This window comes from Lagenorhynchus albirostris, chromosome 16 (assembly GCF_949774975.1).
Source record: "Lagenorhynchus albirostris chromosome 16, mLagAlb1.1, whole genome shotgun sequence".
Classification (NCBI taxonomy): Eukaryota; Metazoa; Chordata; class Mammalia; order Artiodactyla; family Delphinidae; genus Lagenorhynchus; species Lagenorhynchus albirostris.
Window position 1 is genome coordinate 32,963,253 of NC_083110.1, and position 19,832 is coordinate 32,983,084.

Sequence of the window (19,832 nt, forward strand, 5' to 3'; positions counted from 1 at the left end):
GAGTGAAGTCTGCACTTACATATTTGTTAGCTTTGATTTCTGCACATATTTTTTTTTTTTTTTTTTTTTGCGGTTCGCAGGCCTCTCACTGTTGTGGTCTCTCCCGTTGTGGAGCACAGGCTCCGGACGCACAGGCTCAGCGGCCATGGCTCACGGGCCCAACTGCTCCGTGGCATGTGGGATCTTCCCGGACTGGGGCACAAACCCGCATCCCCTGCATCGGCAGGCGGACTCTCAACCACTGCGCCTCCAGGGAAGCCCTCTGCACATATTTTACATCTCCATCCCACTCAAGTTTGTCATTTTTACATGGTCAGCTTGTGTCTGTCTTAACTACTTTCTTTTCAACATGAAAAGTAGAATTTCTAAAACTCCAGGTAGGCTATAACAGATGGTGGCATGGTAATCACAGCTTCTCTTTATTGCATCATGGATGTTCATTAATCATTTATAAGTAGCATTGAAACATGAAGAAAAGGGAGCAAGGTGGGGAAGATTTTTCATGCAAAAAGCATCAAAGTGATAGTCTAGAAGGAGAGGGTATATTGAAACAGTGTTCCTCAGTCATTGTTTCATATCAACACAGCAAATAATATTTGTGAGGTGTTCAGGGGTACCCTGAAGGCTATCTGAGGCATAAGAATGGGGTTTCGTAGCAATATTCTTTATATTATATATTAATAAAATATAAAAATTAGGATGATATAAATATAAAATATCTTGGAGCAAGTTTTCTCTTCTTTATATTATATTTTCTTCAGAATTGTTTCTTGCTTTGCTTGCTTTGTGAATTTTCATTTCTTCTGACACCTCTTCCTTTACTTTCTTTCTTTCTTTGTAGAATTTGAATAGTTGTTGTCTTAGTCCATTTGGGCTGCTATAACACATATACCATAGACTGGATGACTTAAACAACAATGTATTTCTCATAGTTTCATGCCCTAATCACCTCCCAAAGGTCCCACCTACTAATATCATTCCAATGGGGATTAGTATTTCAACATAAGAATTTAGGGGGAATACAAACATTCAGTTCATAGCAGTCAAGTTATTTCTTTTCATTTGCACATTTAAAGGGCAGCTTTGAAACTTCTATCTTTCCAGATAAACTGAAAATATCCAAAATATTGATAATATTTCTGTCTTTTCCATGAGCTGCATCTAAATGCAGCTAATTTACTTATATCCACCTTCCTGTAGCCTAAGGGCAGTAGAACAGGGGGAAGGGCAGTTTAACTGTGGTCTCTTACAATACATGTTGGGAGTCAAGGCTAGATTATCTTTATCAAAATCTTATCAGAATTATTAAACATGACTTGCAACACCCAACCATGAGCTGGTCATACTCCTGTGGGCTTCACCTCCTTCCTCTAACTCAGTAGTAGCCCTGGTAATTTTTGCCTCTGTTGAGCTCTGGTGGTATATATTGGCTTCTATTCATAAGAGCATTTCCTCAAATGATCTCTGCAAAAATTCAGTGGGGCAACTAGTAAAACTCCTCAGATTTTTATTCCTTTTTTTATCAGTACTAACTCAGAGGAAAGGACATGGGGTCCAAGCTTGATACATCATACCATAATCTAAATTTCTTTCTTGGCAACAATGTTAAAAAGTCTTGTAGCATAAGACCATACCCTATTGCTTGTTCAATCGCTGCTAGTGAACTTTGGCTTTTATTAAAATATTAATTTCTATAGATTTTGAGGAATATGGTTTGTGTTATGGCTTTGCTCAAGCATCTTTATCTAAAATGTTAATGCATTTTAAAGTAGCTGCACATTTTGATATACATGTAGCATTAGGATTTTAAGCATTTGGAGAATAAATACATCACAAATTTTGCTTGTTTCTGTATTACCAACCAGAATTTTGAGACCACAAGAAATCATGCAATTTAAAGTAAAACATATTTAGTAAGAAACATGGTTCTGTGACTCAGATGGCATGATTAACATTCTTCTAATGTGCTTTCTAACATTTTTGTATGTAAGGCAATGCATTACTCAAATAAAACCCAAGCCTTTCCTTATCCTTAAGTGGCTCTCTTCTAGAAAGGGTGAAGCATATAAAATCACCTTGTATCAGAGGAGCTAAGAAAGAAGCCTGAAGAAATCATTGGTTCTTGTGCTTTGTTCCTTCATAGAATCTTTGGAAGACATGATGATGATTATACACATGCAAAAACAAAAACAAAAAAAATAAGGCAAGGAAAATAAAGAGTGACTTTATAAGGTCTTAGTTAGTTATTGTAATAGAAGAAAAATAACGTAAATGGATAAGTCCTAACATTACACTGCACTGAAGACTGTAAACTGCAATCAATACAAACTAATCTGGGTTAACAATTCCATTGTTCTCAATTATCTCAAGAGCTAAGATAATGTTCCTGATCGCATTATTGAAAGCAACACGAAGTTCTTCTGTGGGCACCATTCACCCTTCATACTTCATAATTCCAACAGGGATTCTCTGCTGTCTGCTTTGGTTCCCGTCTACTGGGGGAATAAATTCTTAAGATCATTTCTTTGACATTTTGAAGAAATACCTGCCTATATTTATATTACATTAAGTAGAAAGGTTTTAGAAGATTTCCTTATGTAAAATTCATGTTCTGTGGAGTTGGAGCTGCATTCCGATTTCTTAATATTCTAGGACATTTAATTAAATCCCACTTTTAAAATTTGAGGATCATGGATTCCATTGTAGCTTCCTCTTCTGAAGTCCGTTCACAGCATGATAAATCTTTTATTAATCAGGATATATAACATTGATGTAGTCTGTCTGGAAGCTATTAAGAAGCATTAATGAAATAAAAGTGATATTAATTTATCATGAATTATTTAAATGGCTCTATTGCTTAAACTAAAGTCTGTATTTTAATATAAAGTGGGCCTATAGAACCTTTGTAGTTACTATTGAATAAGAAACATATGGCATATATGTTATACAAAATACAACATGTAACATGATGTGAATCATTTATAGACTATTTTTTTAATACAGAAGGTTTTCCATTTAACTCTACAAATGCCCTTTAAGCATTAACTATATGCACAGGAACTGTATATAAATACAGTAAGAATGATAGCCCTTGTTTTGGAGGGCATGGAGTCTCATGTGTAGAGAAAATATGTGAAACTACATGAAATTGTTTAAGTATGTTTTGATCAAACCATGTAGGCAATATTATACTTATAGCTTTGAATCTTAGCCTGACTTCTGACATTTATTAGACATGTACTTATGGCAAGCCAAAACCCTTCCCTGAGCTACCTTTCTCATCCTCAATAGACTCATGAAAAGAGCTCCCTTCAGAAAGACACGATAGTTGTAAAGTGTCCACAGGGCACCTGGTTTGGAGTAGGGTCTTAATAACTAAGTCACCCACCTTCTCCTCTCCTCAACCTTGCTATATAGCATCATAGAAGAAACTTCCAGGTGTTTGTATATTTCACTGGAAAACCAATTCATATTCCTGTGCAAGGCCAGAGTCAGAAGTTGCAGTGAGAAGGCTGTCTCAGCTTGACCTGGGATATATAAGCTCTTAACAACTCATTCAGGAGGAACAAGTTGCCTTATGGTGCAGAAAAATGTCTCAGTGAAGACCAAGACGTCAGCAGTTAAATTCACAAGTGTGTCTTCATGTCCATGCTTCATATCAGGGAATCCAGAATGCTTCCTCTGAGTAGAAATCCCCCTGGGTTCCTTGTATATTGCAGTACACCTTGACCTGAAGGGAAGATACATGGAGACCTGCCAAGTTCTGGGCACACAAAGCTCTAATTCATTGTGTTAAATGGCAAAACCAAGGAACTGGTGATTTATGGCTGCAAATTATCGTGTTGTTCATTAGTGTTAATTACTGCTCAACCCTGAAATAAAATGTAATCAGTATGCTGAAATGAGAACACGACACTGGCTCCTTGCTGTTCATCTGCAAACTTCTCTGCCTGCCTCACTTTCCAGGACAAGAAGAAAAAGACTGAGGGAAGCCAGGTGAGCGCACTGTGGAGAGACGAGCTTTTGGTTATGCTGGGCTGCTGCAGCGGCTCCTGCCAGCTCCAAGCCTAGACGCTGTCTGTTCCCAAGGAGATAAGAGTTTTGTTTGGATGCTCTCCCAGAATATTCCAATTGTCTTCAGGGACAGGAACAGTGGCAGTCAGGAGAGTCATTGAACCAATGGAGGCAGCATTGTGTGGCATGCCCTGAGGGACAGTAGCCACCACGGTGTCAGCAGCGTCCCCAGTGTGCCCCAGGGGCCTTCTCAGGCCCCACACCTGGCTGAGTCTTGGAAAACCAAGGCTCACATCCTGCATCCTGAGACTCAGTTTCACTTTGCAACAGATGGCCGGAATATCATGAAATTTCAGCTTCTTGGTCAGTGCCACACTAAATATCTATGAAGTGTAAACTGCCAGGCAAACGGATTTCCATTTCATGTCTGTCATAATCGTTGCCTACCGGAGATGATCTCCCATGCCAAGAAATGGATCCTTGACTTTGACACAGTGGCCTCTGCTAGCTTTTCACACGGGCATTCAGAAGAACAATATTAACAGCGGGTTTACTGGTGAGCCTCTTTGCAGTGTCATGGCCACTCAAGTGCTGGTGACAACAGTGAGATTTCCTTCCGGTTCCATCAAAGGGAAAGAGAGAAAAACCATCAAGAGTTTTCAACCTTTCCTGGGCAGATGGACTGACTTTAAAATTTCTATTAATGGCAGCAGAATTAAATGCTTTTAGAGCAGTGATTGTCATTCTTTGGGTAGGACTGTGGATTTGCCTGTTGAATTTTCCGGTTAGGATGAATAAGAGAGGTCATCATAAATGTGTACACTATTGCTATGGTGAGGGCGATCAAAGGCAATCAAGATCTCTTTATGCCCGCCTCATTTAGAGTTATGAGTCTTTAACCAGCTCTAATGTTTAAGGTATGGACCTTTTTTTGAATAGTTTTTATTTTTAGAGCAATTTTAAATTAAGAGTAAAATTGAGCAGAAAAGACAGAGTTCCCACATAATCCTTCCCTGACTTCACACACGCGGTTTATCCTCTTAAAATGTCTTGCATGAGTGTGGTACACTTGCTACAATTCATGAGTAACTATCAATGCATCACCATAAATGAAGCCCATAATTTACACTAAGGTTCACTCTTTGTGATGTACATTCTATGGGTTTTGCCAAATACGTAATGTCACATATCCACCATTACAGTATCATACAGAATAGTTTTACTGCCTTAAAAATCGCCTGTGTTCCACTTATTTATCTTTTACTTTCTCCCTTAGACCCCTAGGCAACCACTGATCTTTTTGCTGTCTCTGTAATTCTGCCTTTTCCAACATGCCATATGTTTGGAATCATACAGTGTGTAGCCTTTTCAGACTTGTTTATATCAGTTAGCTATATTCATTTAAGGTTCTTCCATGACTTTCTGGGACTTGTTAGCTCACTCAATTTTATTGTCGAATATTCCATTGTATGGATGTACAACAGTTTGTTTATGAATTCACCTGTTGAAAGACAGCCAGTTTGGGAAGAGTATAAATAAAGTTACCATAAACATTTACATATAGGTGTTGGCATGGACATAAGTTTTCAAATAACTTGGGTAAGTACCTAGGAACAAAATTTCTGGATTGTATAGTTAGGCTCTGATTAGCTTTGTAAAGCTGCCAAACTTTCTTCTAAAATGGATATACCATTTTGCATTTCCAAAAGTGATTGAGAGTCCCTGTTGTTCTATATCTTTACCAGCCTTTGGTGTTTTCAGTGTTTTGGATTTTAGCTTTTCTACTAGGTGTGTAGTGTCATCTCACTGTTTTTTTAATATGCAGTTTTTTAAGGACACATGACTTGGAGCACATGCTTTTTGCCAAAATTTTATATTTTTTTGTCCTTTAAGATCTTTTGTTCATTTTTTAAATGTGGTTCTTTTCTTATTGTTGAGGTTTTTCTCCCCAAGAATATAATTTTGTTTTTATTGCATGAATTCTGATATTAATAATAACATCAGTAATATTAACATCATTCTCCCCAGCGGTCAATCACATGGATCATCTACATTGGACCTTTTTGTTTGTTTGTTTTTTAACATCTTTATTGGAGTATAATTGCTTTACAATGGTTTGTTAGTTTCTGCTTTATAACAAAGTGAATCAGTTATACATATACATATGTTCCCATATCTCTTCCCTCTTGCATCTCGCTCCCTCCTACCCTCCCTATCCCACCCCTCTAGGTGGTAAAAAAGCACCGAGCTGATCACTCTATACTATGCGGCTGCTTCCCAATAGCTATCTATTTTACATTTGGTAGTGTATATATATCAGTGCCACTCTCTTATTTCGTCCCAGCTTACCCTTCCCCCTCCCCGTGTCCTCAAGTCCATCTTCTACATCTGTGTCTTCATTCCTGTCCCGTGCCCCTAGGTTCTTCAGAACCTTTTTTTTTTTTTTACATTCTATATATATGTGTTAGCATAGAGTATTTGTTTTTCTCTTTCTGACTTACTTCACTCTGTATGACAGACTCTAGGTCCATACACCTCACTACAAATAACTCAATTTCATTTCTTTTTATGACTGAGTAATATTCCATTGTATATATGTGCCACATCTTCTTTATCCATTCATCTGTCGTTGGACACTTAGGTTGCTTGCATGTCCTGGCTATTGTAAATAGTGATGCAATGAACATTGTGGTACATGACTCTTTTTGAATTATAGTTTTCTCAGGGTATATGCCTAGTAGTGGGATTGCTGGGTCGTATGGTAGTTCTATGTTTAGTTTTTTTAAGGAACCTCCATACTGTTTTCCATAGTGGCTGTATCACTTTACATTCCCACCAACAGTGCAAGAGGGTTCCCTTTTCTCCAAACCCTCTCCAGCATTTATTGTTTGTAGATTTTTTGATGATGGCCATTCTGACCAGTGTGAGATGATATCTCATTGTAGTTTTGATTTGCATTTCTCTAATGATTAGGGATGTTGAGCATCCTTTCATGTGTTTGTTGGCAGTCTGCATATCTTCTTTGGAGACATGTCTATTTAGGTCTTCTGCCCATTTTGGGGTTGTTTGTTTTTTGGATATTGAGTGGCATGAGTTGCTTGTATATTTTGGAGACTAATCCTTTGTCAGTTGCTTCATTTGCAAATATTTTCTTCCATTCTGAAGGTTGTCTTTTCATCTTTTTTATGGTTTCCTTTGCTGTGCAAAAGCTCTTAAGTTTCATTAGGTCCCATTTGTTTATTTTTGTTTTTATTTCGATTTCTTTAGGAGGTGAGTCAAAAAGGATCTTTCTGTGGTTTATGTCATAGAGTGTTCTGCCTATGTTTTCCGCTAAGAGTTTTATAGTGTCTGACCTTACATTTAGGCCTTTAATCCATTTTGAGTTTATTTTTGTGTGTGGTGTTAGGGAGTGTTCTAATTTCATTATTTTACATGTAGCTGTCCAGTTTTCCCAGTACCACTTATTGAAGAGACTGTCTTTTCTCCATTGTATATTCTTAACTCCATTATGAAAGAAAAGATGACCATATGTGCATGGGTTTATCTCTGGGTTTTCTATCCTGTTCCATTGGTCTATATTTCTATTTTTTTGCCATTATCATACTGTCTTGATTACTGTAGCTTTGTAGTAAAATCTGAAGTAAGGGAGCCTAATTCCTCGAGCTCCGTTTTTCTTTCTCAAGATTATTTTGGCTATATGGGGCTTTTGTGTTTCTATACAAATTGTGAAATTTTTTGTTCTAGTTCTGTGAAAAATGCCATTGTTAGTTTGATAGGGATTGCATTGAATTTGTAGATTGCTTTGGGTAATAGAGTCATTTTCACAGTGTTGATTCTTGCAATCCAAGAACATGGTATATCTCTCCATCTGTTTGTATCATCTTTAATCTCTTTCATCAGTGTCTTATAGTTTTCTGCATACAGGTCTTTTGTTGCCTCAGGTAGGTTTCTTCCTAGGTATTTTATTCTTTTCATTGCAATGGTAAATGGGGGTGTTTCCTTAATTTCTCTTTCAGATTTTTTCATCATTAGTGTATAGGAATACAAGAAATTTCTGTGCATTAATTTTGTATTCTGCTACTTTACCAAATTCATTGATTAGCTCTAGTAGTTTTCCGGTAGCGTCTTTCGGATTTGGTATGTTTAGTATCATGTCATCTGCAAACAGTGACAGTTTTACTTCTTCTTTCCTGATTTGGATTCCTTTTATTTCTTTTTCTTCTCTGACTGCTGTGGCTAAAACTTCCAAAACTATGTTGCATAATAGTGGTGCGGGTGGGCAACCTTTTCTTGTTCCTGATCTTAGTGGAAATGATTTCATTTTTTCACCATTGAGAACAGTGTTGGCTGTGGCTTTGTCATATAATGCCCTTATTATGTTGAGGTAAGTTCCCTCTATGCCTACTTTCTGGAGGATTTTTATCGTAAATGGGTATTGAATTTTGTCTAAAGCTTTTTCTGCATCTATCGAGATTATCATATTTTTTTATCCTTCAGTTTGTTATTATGGTGTATCATATTAATTGATTTGCATATATTGAAGAATCCTTGCATTTCTGGGATAAACCCCACTTGATCATGGTGTATGGTCCTTTTAATGTGCTGTTGGATTCTGTTGCTAGTATTTTGATGAAGGTTTTTGCATCTATGTTCATCATTGATATTGGCCTGTAGTTTTCTTTTTTTGTGACATCTTTGTCTGGTTTTGGTATCAGGGTGATGGTGGCCTCGTAGAATGAGTTTGGGATTGTTCCTTCCTCTGCTATAGTTTGGAAGAGTTTGAGAAGGATAGGTGTTAGCTGTTCTCTATAAATATTTGATAGAATTCACCTGTGAAGCCAGCTTGTCCTGGGCTTTGGTTTGTTGGAAGATTTTTAATCACAGTTTCAATTTCAGTGCTTGTGATTGGTCTGTTTATATTTTGTTTCTTCCTGGTTTAGTCTCGGAACATTGTGATATTTTAAGAATTTGTCCATTTCTTCCAGGTTGTCCATTTTATTGGCATAGAGTTGCTTGTAGTAAGCTCTCATGATCCTTTGTATTTCTGCAGTGTCAGTTGTTACTTCTCTTTTTTCATTTCTAATTCTGTTGATTTGAGACTTCTCCCTTTTTTCCTTGATGAATCTTGCTAATGTTTTATCAATTTTAATCTTCTCAAAGAACCAGCTTTTAATTTTATTGACCTTTGCTATTGTTTTCTTCATTTCTTTTTCATTTATTTCTGATCTGATCTTTCTGTTTTCTTTCCTTCTGCTAACTTTGGGATTTGTTTTTTGTTCTTCTTCCTCTGTTTGCTTTAGGTAGATGGTTAGGTTGTTTATGTGAGATTCTTCTTGTTTCTTGAGGTAGGATTTTATTGCTATAAACTTACCTCTTACAACTGCATTTGCTGCATCTCACAGGTTTGGGGATGTCGTGTTTTAATTGTCATTTGTTTCTAGGTATATTTTGATTTCCTCTTTGATTTCTTCAGTGATCTCAGTTATTTACTAGTGTTATTTAGACTCCATGTGTTTGTATTTTTTACAGTTTTTTTCCTGTAATTGATACATAGTCTTATAGCGTAGTGGGCAGAAAAGATACTTGATACAATTTCAATTTTCTTAAATTTACCAAGGCTTGATTTGTGAATCACGATATGATCTATCCTGGCGAATGTTCCATGAGCACGTGAGAAGAAAATCTGTTCTGTTGTTTTGGGATGGAATGTCCTATAAATATCAATTAAGTCCATCCTGTTTCATGTGTCATTTAAAGCTTGCGTTTCCTTATTTATTTTCATTTTGGATGATCTGTCCATTGGTGAAACTATGGTGTTAAAGTCCCCTACTATTACTGTGTTACTGTTGATTTCCCCTTTTATGGCTGTTAGCATTTGCCTTATATACTGACGTGCTCCTATGTTGGGTGCATAAATATTTACACTTGTTATATCTTCTTCTTGGATCAATCCCTTGATCATTATGTAGTGTCCTTCTTTGTCTCTTATAATAGTCTTTATTTTAATGTCTATTTTTTCTGATACAAGAATTGCTCCTCCAGCTTTCTTTTGATTTCCATTTGCATGGAATATCTTTTTCCATCCCCTCACTTTCAGTCTGTATGTCTCCCTAGGTCTGAAGTGGGTCTCTTGTGGACAGCATATATACGGGTCTTGTTTTTGTATCCATTCAGCCAGTCGATGTCTTTTGGTTGGAGCAATTAATCCATTTACATTTAAGGTAATTATCGATATGTATGTTCCTATTACCATTTTCTTAATTGTTTTGCATTTTTTTAGTGGGTTCTTTCCTTCTTTTGTGTTTTCTGCCTAGAGAAGTTCCTTTAGCATTCGTTGTAAAGCTGGTTTGGTGGTGCTGAATTCTCTTAGCTTTTGCTTGTCTGTAAATGTTGTAATTTCTCCATTGAATCTGAATGAGATCCTTGCTTGGTAGAGTAATCTTGGTTGTAGGTTTTTCCCTCTCATCACTTTAAATATGTCCTGCAATTCCCTTCTGCCTTGCAGAGTTTCTGCTGAAAGATCAGCTCTTAACCTTATAGGGATTCCCTTGTATGTTATTTGTTGCTTTTCCTTTGCTGCTTTTAATATTTTTTCTTTGTATTTAATTTTTGATAGTTTGATTAATATGTGTCTTGGTGTGTTTCTCCTTACATTTATCCTGTATGGGGCTCTGTGCTTCCTGGACTTGAGTGACTATTTCCTTTCCCATATTAGGGAAGGTTTCAACTATAATCTTTTCAAATATTTTCTCATTCCCTTTCTTTTTCTCTTCTTCTTCTGGGACCCCTATAATTCAAATGTTGATATGTTTAATATTGTCCCAGAGGTCTCTGAGACTGTCCTCCATTCTTTTCATTCTTTTTTATTTGTTCTGTTCTGCAGTAGTTATGTACACTCTTTTATCTTCCAGTTCACTTATCCATTCTTCTGCCTCAGTTATTCTGCTATTGATTCCTTCTAGAGAATTTTTAATTTCATTTATTGTGTTGTTCATCATTGTTTGCTCTTTAGTTCTTCTAGTTCCTTGTTAAATGTTTGTTGTATTTTCTCCATTCTATTTCCAAGATTCTGGATTATCTCTACTATCATTACTCTGAATTCTTTTTCAGCTAGACTCTCTCTTTCCTCTTCATATGTTTGGTCTGGTGGGTTTTTACTTTGTTCCTTCATCTGCTGTGTATTTCTCTGTCTTCTCACTTTGCTTAACTTACTGTGTTTCGGGTCTCCTTTTTGCAGGCTGCAGGTTCATTGTTGCTCTTGTTTTTGGTGTCTGCCCCCAGTGGGTAAGGTTGGTTCAGTGGGTTGTGTAGGCCTCCTGGTGGAGGGGACTGGTGCCTGTGTTCTGGTTGATGAGGCTGGATCATGTATTTCTGGTGGGTGGGACTGCGTCTGGTGGTGTGTTTTACAGTATCTGTGACCTTAGTATGATTTTAGGCATCCTCTCTGCTAATGGATGGCGTTTTATTCCTGTCTTGCTAGTTATTTGGCATGGGGTGTCCAGCACTGGAGCTTGCTGGTCGTTGAGTGGAGCTGGGTCTTAGCGTTTAGACCGAGGTCTCTGAGAGAGGCCTTGCCAATTGATATTACATGGGACTGGGATGTCTCTGGTGGTCCAGTATGCTGAACTCAGCTCTCCCACCACAGAGGCTCAGCCTGACACCCAGCTGGAGCACCAAGACCCTGTCAGCCACACGGCTTGTAAGTAAAGGGAGAAAACAAAGAAAGAAAGAGAAAAAAATAAAATAAAATAAATGAAGTTATTAAAATAAAAAAAAATTAATAGAAAAAAGTAATTAAAAAAGGAGAGCAGCCAAACAAATCCACCAATGATAACTAAAAACTATGCTAAGATAAACATAAAAATCAGAAACTAGCTGGTCACAACTGTAAGCAAACCCCAAGTCTACAGTGGCTCCCAAAATCCACCTCCTCAATTTTGGGATGATTTGTTGTCTATTCAGGTATTCCACAGATGCAGGGTACATCAAGTTGATTGTGGAGATTTAATCTGCTGCTCCTGAGACTGCATGGAGAGATTTCCCTTTCTCTTCTTTGTTCGCACAGCTCCTGCGGTTCAGCTTTGGATTTGGCCCCGCCTCTGCATGTAGGTCGCCTGAAGTGTCTGTTCTTCGCTCACACAGGACAGGGTTAAAGTAGCGGCTGATTCAGGGGCTCTGGCTCACTCAGGCTGGGGGGAAGGAGGGGTATGGAGTGCAGGTCAAACCTGTGGTGGCAGAGGCCGGCATGACGTTCCAGCAGCCTTAGATGCGCCATGTGTTCTCCCGGGGAAGTTGTCCCTGGATCACAGGGCCCTGGCAGTGGTGGGCTGCACACTCTCCCAGGATGGGAGGTGTGAATAGTGACCTGTGCTCGCACACAGGCTTCTTGGAGGCTGCAGCAGCAGCCTTAGTGTTTCGTGCCCGTCTCTGGTGTCTGCGCTGATAGCCGCGGCTTGCACCAGTCTATGAATCTCATTTAGGCGGTGCTCTGAATCTCCTCTCCTGGCACACCCTGAAACAATGGTCTCTTGCCTCTTAACAGTTCCAGACTTTTTCCCCGGACTCCCTCCCGGTTAGCTGTGGTGCAGTTTCCCCCTTCAGGCTGTTTTCATGCAGCCAACCCCAGTCCTCTCCCTGGGATCTGACCTCTGAAACCTGATCCTCAGCTCCCAGCCCCCACCTGCCCCGGCACCTGTGCAGACAAGCCTCTCAGGCTGGTGAGTGTTGATCGGCACCAATCCTCTGTGCAGTAATCTCTGTGCTTTGCCCTCTGCACACCTGTTGATGCACTCTCCTCCATGACTCCGAAGCTTCCCTGCCAACTCACTGCCCGTTTCCACCAGTGAAGGGTCTTCCTGGTGTGTGGAAATTTTTCCTCCTTCACAGCTCCCTCCCAGGGGTGCAGGTCCCATCCCTATTCTTTTGTCTCTTTTTTTTCATTTTTCTTTTGCCCTACCCAGGTATGTGAGGAGTTTCTTGCCTTTTGGGAAGTCTGAGGTCTTCTGCCAGCCTTCAGTAGGTGCTCTGCAGGAGTTGTTCCACATGTAGATTTATTTTTGATGTATTTGTGGGGACAAAGGTGATCTCCACATTTTACTCCTTCACCATCTTGAAGGTCCTCCCCTGTTGTTGAGTTTTAAGGGGTTTTTTTTTCCCTTGGGTATAACTTCTTTATCAAATATTTGTTTTGCAAATATTTTATGTCTTTGGCTTGTCTTTTCATTCTGTTCACAATGCCTTTTGCAGAACAAATATTTTTAATTTTAATAAGTCCCCAAATTTCAACTTTTCTTTCATAAATCATGCTGTTGGTGTTGTTTCTAAAAACTCATCATTAAACCTTAGGTCATATGGATTCTTTCTTAGAAAGTTACCTACAATTGATTCAGTTTCTTTAATAGACGTAGCCTTATTCGTGTTGTCTATTTTTCCTTGTGAGAGTTTTTGTAGATTTTGTCTTTCAAGGATTTGATCAAATTCTTATAAATTATCAAATGTGTGGCCATAGAGTTGTTCATAATATTCCTTTATTATCTTTTTTAATATCCATGAGATCATTTGTAATGGTCCCCTGTTCATTTTTTTTATGTTAGTAATTTATGTGTTCTCAGTTTTTTTCTTGGTTAATCTGGCTACAGATTTATCAATTTTACTGATCTTTTCAAAGAACCAGCTTTTGGTTTTATTGACTTTCTTTATTGATTCCTTGTTTTCAGTTTTATTGATTTCTGCTTTAATTTTTTTCTTTTTTTTTAACATCTTTATTGGAGTATAATTGCTTTACAGTGGTGTGTTAGCTTCTGCTTTATAACAAAGTGAATCAGTTCTGCGTTAATTTTTATTACTTCTTATCTTCTGCTTACTTTGGATTTAATTTTCTCTTGTGCAGTTTTCTAAAGTAGAAACTTAGGTTATTGATCTTTAGGTTGTTCTTTTCTTTTTTTTTTTTTTTAACAAATAGCTTAAGTATTTTATTTGTTTGCAACTAAGCTTGTTAACACTATATAATGAAAATGTACAAAGAATAATGTTGCAGTTTTTGGTTAGATTTAAGTCAAAGACATTCATTAATAAGGAATCTTCGAATGTGAATATTCCAGAAACTTCTCTAAGCCCTCTGATCAGGACAACTGTCTCTGAATATTACCTTACTTTGGAAGGTACTGGCATACATTTGAATTAAACACAGTTTTTTTTCAAAATAAGCCTTAATTAAAAAAACTATTCTATATTCAAACTAAAACAATTTTAATAGAACTTTCCTTTCCGAAACAATAATAAAGGAAACAAGGCATTTTGTAAAACGTGGTCCTGAACAAGTCACAGTAAAAAATAAATGTATACTTAACTTCCACCTCCTCAAAACAGAGGTTACTTTCTGTTCCTCAGCCTTGGAAATAAGGTGAAGAACAGTCTGTAAGCAACTTCGGGCAGGGGGTTGCCAAAACAAAGCTCAAGCAATTGAACATGGACATCTCTTAAAAGAATTTGGGGGAACCTGACCAAAGGATCCAAATTCTATTTCTAATGAGTGATACAAAGGTGAAGTGGCGCCTCCCAAGTAGCAGTGCCTCAGGGGCATGGCCCAGCCCCATGCTCGCCTTTGTCATGCTCCCAAGCAAAGCCTGATGCTCCTCCTCCAGAGGAGACTCTCTTCCTTCTTAGAGGTTCAGTGTCCAGGGAGCTCCTTGTATGAATGAGGTGAGCACAGACTCCACGTGGGTATTTTAAGGCTTGGAGTCAAAGTAATGTTCTAACACAGCTAGGCAGAGTCATGTGTCAAATGGCCTGTCTCGGGTTTGTTCTAATTCCTCACCACGCATTTGTAGACCTAGGACCACAGACCTTTGCTATGTCGTCATAATCACATCTAATGTCCATCCTAACTTATGATTCATATTCTGTGCCTGGAAACAGTCCCTGTATTTAACAATAACACCTACACAGAAAACAATCCACTGTTACAACTTATATGGTCACAAAACATTAATGATCTTCTGTAGACCAAGGAAATGTTTTTAACCATAATTGTCGTGCATCAAATTCACAGCCAGAATCCCCAAGATCAAAAAAATTTGCACAATACAAACAATAACTTAAAATACACATAAACACACATACACACACTCTCACACACACTTCTTACAGAACTGTGCTTGGGGAAACTCCATTTGTTGAGTGCCACTGAGGGCATATTTTGCTAAACTGCTGCTCCAGGTATTTTTGTTTGGAAAATCTATCACAGTAGGGCACAGCTGTTTATTGGATGAGCAGAAAAGAAACATATGCTTGTGGCAACCGGAAAGTTTTAAGGTCTTTCAAGTTGTATAAAATGGACCTGCAGAAACATTTAAGTGTTCTCAGTATGCAAAGTTGGAGCTGAAATGTGATATCAAACCAGTTGCAAAAAGTGTACAGCAGCCATCTCTTGAGGTCAAACCTGGTACCCAGATATGCAAGAAAGCTTCAGGACACATAGCTTGTTGGCCTTGTCCCATATCGTCGCATAATCTGATCATGTGTGAATTTCACAAAAGATTCATATTGTTCTGCTAGTTTGGTATTGAGGATTTGCTCATATTCCTCCCGAATTTTATCTTCATAGTCTTTTAAGAGACGCTCACATATTATTCCAACTTGTCGGAGGGTAAAGGTGGGCTGGTCCTTCTTCATCCAGGAGGAACCTGGCGAACTAGGTGCTGTGAGTGCTGAGGAGTGAGGCTGACTTTCCGAAGTACAAGCTTCACTCTGATTAAGAACAACTTCTAAATGTTTCCACCTCTGATAACGACTGTATTCTTGTTTTATGTTCTGAAAAATTTGCTCCGGGGTTGGAAGGCGCCGCTCGCTGCCGGGCGGGGCGAGCTGCTGCAGAGTCGGCGGTGGGGTCTGCGCCTGAAGCAGCGGCGGCGGCTCGGCGTCCGGGGGCCTGAGGCCTGGAGTGGGGCCGGGCAGAGGGGCGCAGCGCCGCCGCTTCGGGGAGCCGGGGCTCAGCAGCGCCGCCTCGAACTCCATGGGCCGCTTCAACGTCGCCCCGCACGCCATGCCGCTGAAGGGCCAGGGACCAGGAGCCGACGCGACTTTAACTGCGGCCCAACCTCCTGCTCCTCAGCGGAGCCCGCAAGCCAAGCCGGCTCCAATGGCGGCTCCAGCACCGGCCTGTTCTTTTCTTATATATATTTTTAATGCTATAAATTTTCTTCTAAGATCAGTTTTGGCTGCATCCCACAAATTGTGATAAGTTGTCTTTTCATTTGTTTTTATTCCCAACGTTTTTTTCCTTTAATTTCTCTTGATTCTTCTTTGATCCATGTGTTACTTAAAAGTGTGTTGTCTGATCTCCAAATACATGGGATTGTCCAGCTATCTTTCTGTTACTGACTTACATTTTAATTCCATGTGGTTTGATAGTATATTTTGTATGATCTTTATTCTTTAAATGTTTTCAGATGTGTTTTATGACCCAGAATGTGGCCTATCTTGGTGAATATGTTACATGAAGTTAGAAAGAATGTACAATCTGCTGTTGTTGGATAAAGTCTTCCATAAATGTCAAATAGATGCAGTTTGTTAATGTTGTTGTTCAGTCAACTTTGTCCTTACCGATTTCCTGCCTGCTGGATCTGTCCATTTCTGATAAAGTAGTGTTGAAGTATCCAACTATAAGAGTGGATTTATCTATTTCTCCTTAGTTCTGTAAGTTTTAAAAAATTTTTTTATTTATTTATTTTTGGCTGTGCTGGGTCTTCATTGCTTTGTGCAGACTTTATCTAATTGCAGCAAGCAGGGCCTACTCTTCATTGTGGTGTGTGGGCTTCTCGTTGCGGTGGCTTCTCATGACAGAGCACATGCTCTAGGCATGCAGACTTCAGTAGTTGTGGCTCATGGGCTCTGGAGCACAGGCTCAGTAGTTGTGGTGCACAGGCTTAGTTGCTCCACAGCATATGGGATCTTCCCGGACCAGGGCTCGAGCCCATGTCCCCTGCATTGGCAGGCAGACTCCCAACCACTGCGCCACCAGGGAAGCACCAGTTCTGTAAGTTTTACCTCATGCATTTTCATGTTGTTGGTGTTTTTTTAAAATATTTATTTTATTTTAAAATTTATTTATTTTATTTATTTTTGGCTGTGTCGGGTCTTAGTTGCGGCACACGGGATCTTCATTGAGGCATCCAGGATCTTTCGTTGTGGCGTGCAGGCTCTTCATTGCAGCACACAGGCTTCTCTCTAGTTGTGGCATGTGGGTTTTCTCTCTCTAGTTGTGGTGCTCAGGCTCCAGGGCACATGGGCTCTGTAGTTTGTGGCATGCAGTCTCTCTACTTGAGGCACACGAGGTCAGTAGTTGTGGCACACGGGCTTAGTTGCCCTGTGTCATGTGGGATCTTAATTCCCTGACCAGGGATAGAACCCACGTCCCCTGCCTTGTAAGGTGGACTCTTTATCACTGGACCACCAGGGAAGTCCCTTCATGTTGTTTTGATAAGTACATATAAATTAAGGATTTTGTGTCTTCTTGGAGAATTGACCTCGTCATCATTATGCAATGCCCCTCTTTATTCCTGAAGATTTTCCTGCTCTGAAGTCAGCTTGGTCTGAAATCAACACAGTTACACCAAATTTCTTTTTTGTGGCTGTTCAGGAGCAAAGAATGAGGGGAGGTATGTAAACAGGGAAGGAGTGAAAGTTTATACTAAGAATTGTTATTTAGTTGGACCCCAGTATGGCCAGTGAATAATCCTGTAGGACATTTTGAGAAGCCATATGATTGAGAAGCCAGAACTGTCCACCTAAGAATTGAAAAAGGGAAATATTTAACCATTAGCTCAGTTCTGTATTGTAAAGAATGGCCATGTGAGCATAAACTTCTTGCATTACTTTGGGTTGCATGTGCAAAGAGTCAGTAAAAACCCGGAGCAGCAAGTAAGAGGCAAGTGGTCCAGGGCCAAGACCCAAGGGGAGGCATTGTCAGGCTGCAACTACATGAAGCTGTTCACATTCTTAACCCCACCCCAGACTTCCTAAAATAAAAACTCTGGAGAATGGGGATCAGCAGTCTGGATTATTTTCCCAGTTTATTGGGCAATAATTATATTATGTTACCTCTCGTCTTTTTGGTATCAGCCATTCTAACAGGTGTGAGGTGATATCTCACTGTGGCTTTGATTTGCATTACCTAATGATTAGTGATGTTGAACATCTTTTCACGTACCTTTTGGACAATGTATGTGTTCTTTGGAAAAATGACTATTCAGTTCTCTGACCATTTAACTAGATTGTTTTTTTTTTTTGCCACTGAGTTGTATGAGTTCTTAATAAATTTTGGATATTAACTCCTTATCAGACATGTGATTTGCAATTTTTTCTCCCATTCCATAGGGTGCCTTTTCATTTTGTTGATGGTTTCCTTGCTGTGCAGAAGCTTTTTAGTTTAATATAGTCCCACTTGTTTAGTTTTGCTTTTGTTTTTAGTGTCAAGTCCAAAAAATCATTGCCAAGACTGATGTTAAAGAGCTTACCACCTATGTTTCCTTCTTGGAGCTTTATGGTTTCAGATTTTTTTAATCCATTTTGAGTTGATTTTTGTGTATGGTGTAGAATAGGGGTCCAGTTTCATTCTTTTGCATATAGTTGTCCAGTTTTTCCAACACCATTTATTAAAGAGATTATCCTTTCACCATTATATATTCAAGGCTGCTTTGTCATAAATTAATTGGCTATATATGTGTGGCTTTACTTCTTAGCTCTTCATTCCATTATATGATCTCTGTTTTTATTTGTATGCCAACACCACACTGTTTTTATTACTATAGCTTTGTAATATAGCTTGAAATCAAAAAGTGTGATGACTCCAGATTTGTTCTTTCTCAAGATTACTCTGGCTATGCAGGCCATTTGTGGTTCCATACAAATATTAGGATTTTTTTCTATTTCTATGAAAAAGTCTTTGGAATTTTGATAGGGATTGCATTGAATCTGTAGATTGATATGGGTAGTATGACACTTTACAATATTAATTCTTCCAATCCATGAGCAAAGAACATCTTTCCATTTATTTGGGTCTTCTTCAGTTTCTTTAATCAGTATCTTGTAGTTTTCAGTGTACAGATATTTTACTTCCTTGGTTAAATTTTATCCCAAGGTATTTTATTTTTGATGCATTTATAAATGGGATTGTTTTCTTAATTCCTCTTTCTGACAGTTGGATGTTAGTGTATAGAAGCACACCTAATTTTTGTATATTGATCTTGTACCCCACAACTTTACTAAACTCATTTTCTAGTGCTAAAAGTTTTTTGGTGGAGTCTTTAGGGTTTTCTATATATAACATTATGTCATCTGCACATAGAGATAGTTGTACTTCTTCCTTTCCAATTGGGTGTTTTTTATTGATTTAGTTAGTTGGTTAGTTAGTTTATTTTGCCTAATTGCTCTGGCTAGGACTTTGAGTACTATGTTATAAAAGTGGCAGGAATGGGCATCCTTATTTTATATACCAGATTTCGTTAGATTGGTTTTACATGGTGTATTTAACTCCACTCCTCTACTTTTTTTTTTTTTTTTTTTTTTTTTTGTGATACGCGGGCCTCTCACTGCTGTGGCCTCTCCCGTTGTGGAGCATAGGCTCCGGATGCACAGGCTCAGTGGCCATGGCTCACGGGCCCAGCCGCTCCACAGCATGTGGGATCTTCCCAGACCGGGGCACGAACCCGTGTCCCCTGCATCGGCAGGCGGACTCTCAACCACTGCGCCACCAGGGAAGCCCCACTCCTCTACTTTTAAGCTATGTGTGGCAGTATACTTAAAGACAATGCATAGTT

At 38.8% G+C, this 19,832-nt stretch overlaps 2 protein-coding genes across 9 annotated transcripts in view; one reads left to right on the top strand and one right to left on the bottom strand.

Moving 5' to 3' along the window:
• NRG3 (neuregulin 3) overlaps positions 1-19,832 on the top strand; it is a 1,050,833-nt gene that overhangs the window by 948,485 nt on the left and 82,516 nt on the right. The window lies entirely within an intron of this gene.
• On the bottom strand, positions 15,257-16,102 carry LOC132506882 (akirin-1-like). Its single transcript, XM_060125690.1, has one exon. It carries the CDS (start codon positions 16,057-16,059, stop codon positions 15,481-15,483), a length of 579 nt encoding a protein of 192 aa, XP_059981673.1. The 5' UTR covers positions 16,060-16,102; the 3' UTR covers positions 15,257-15,480.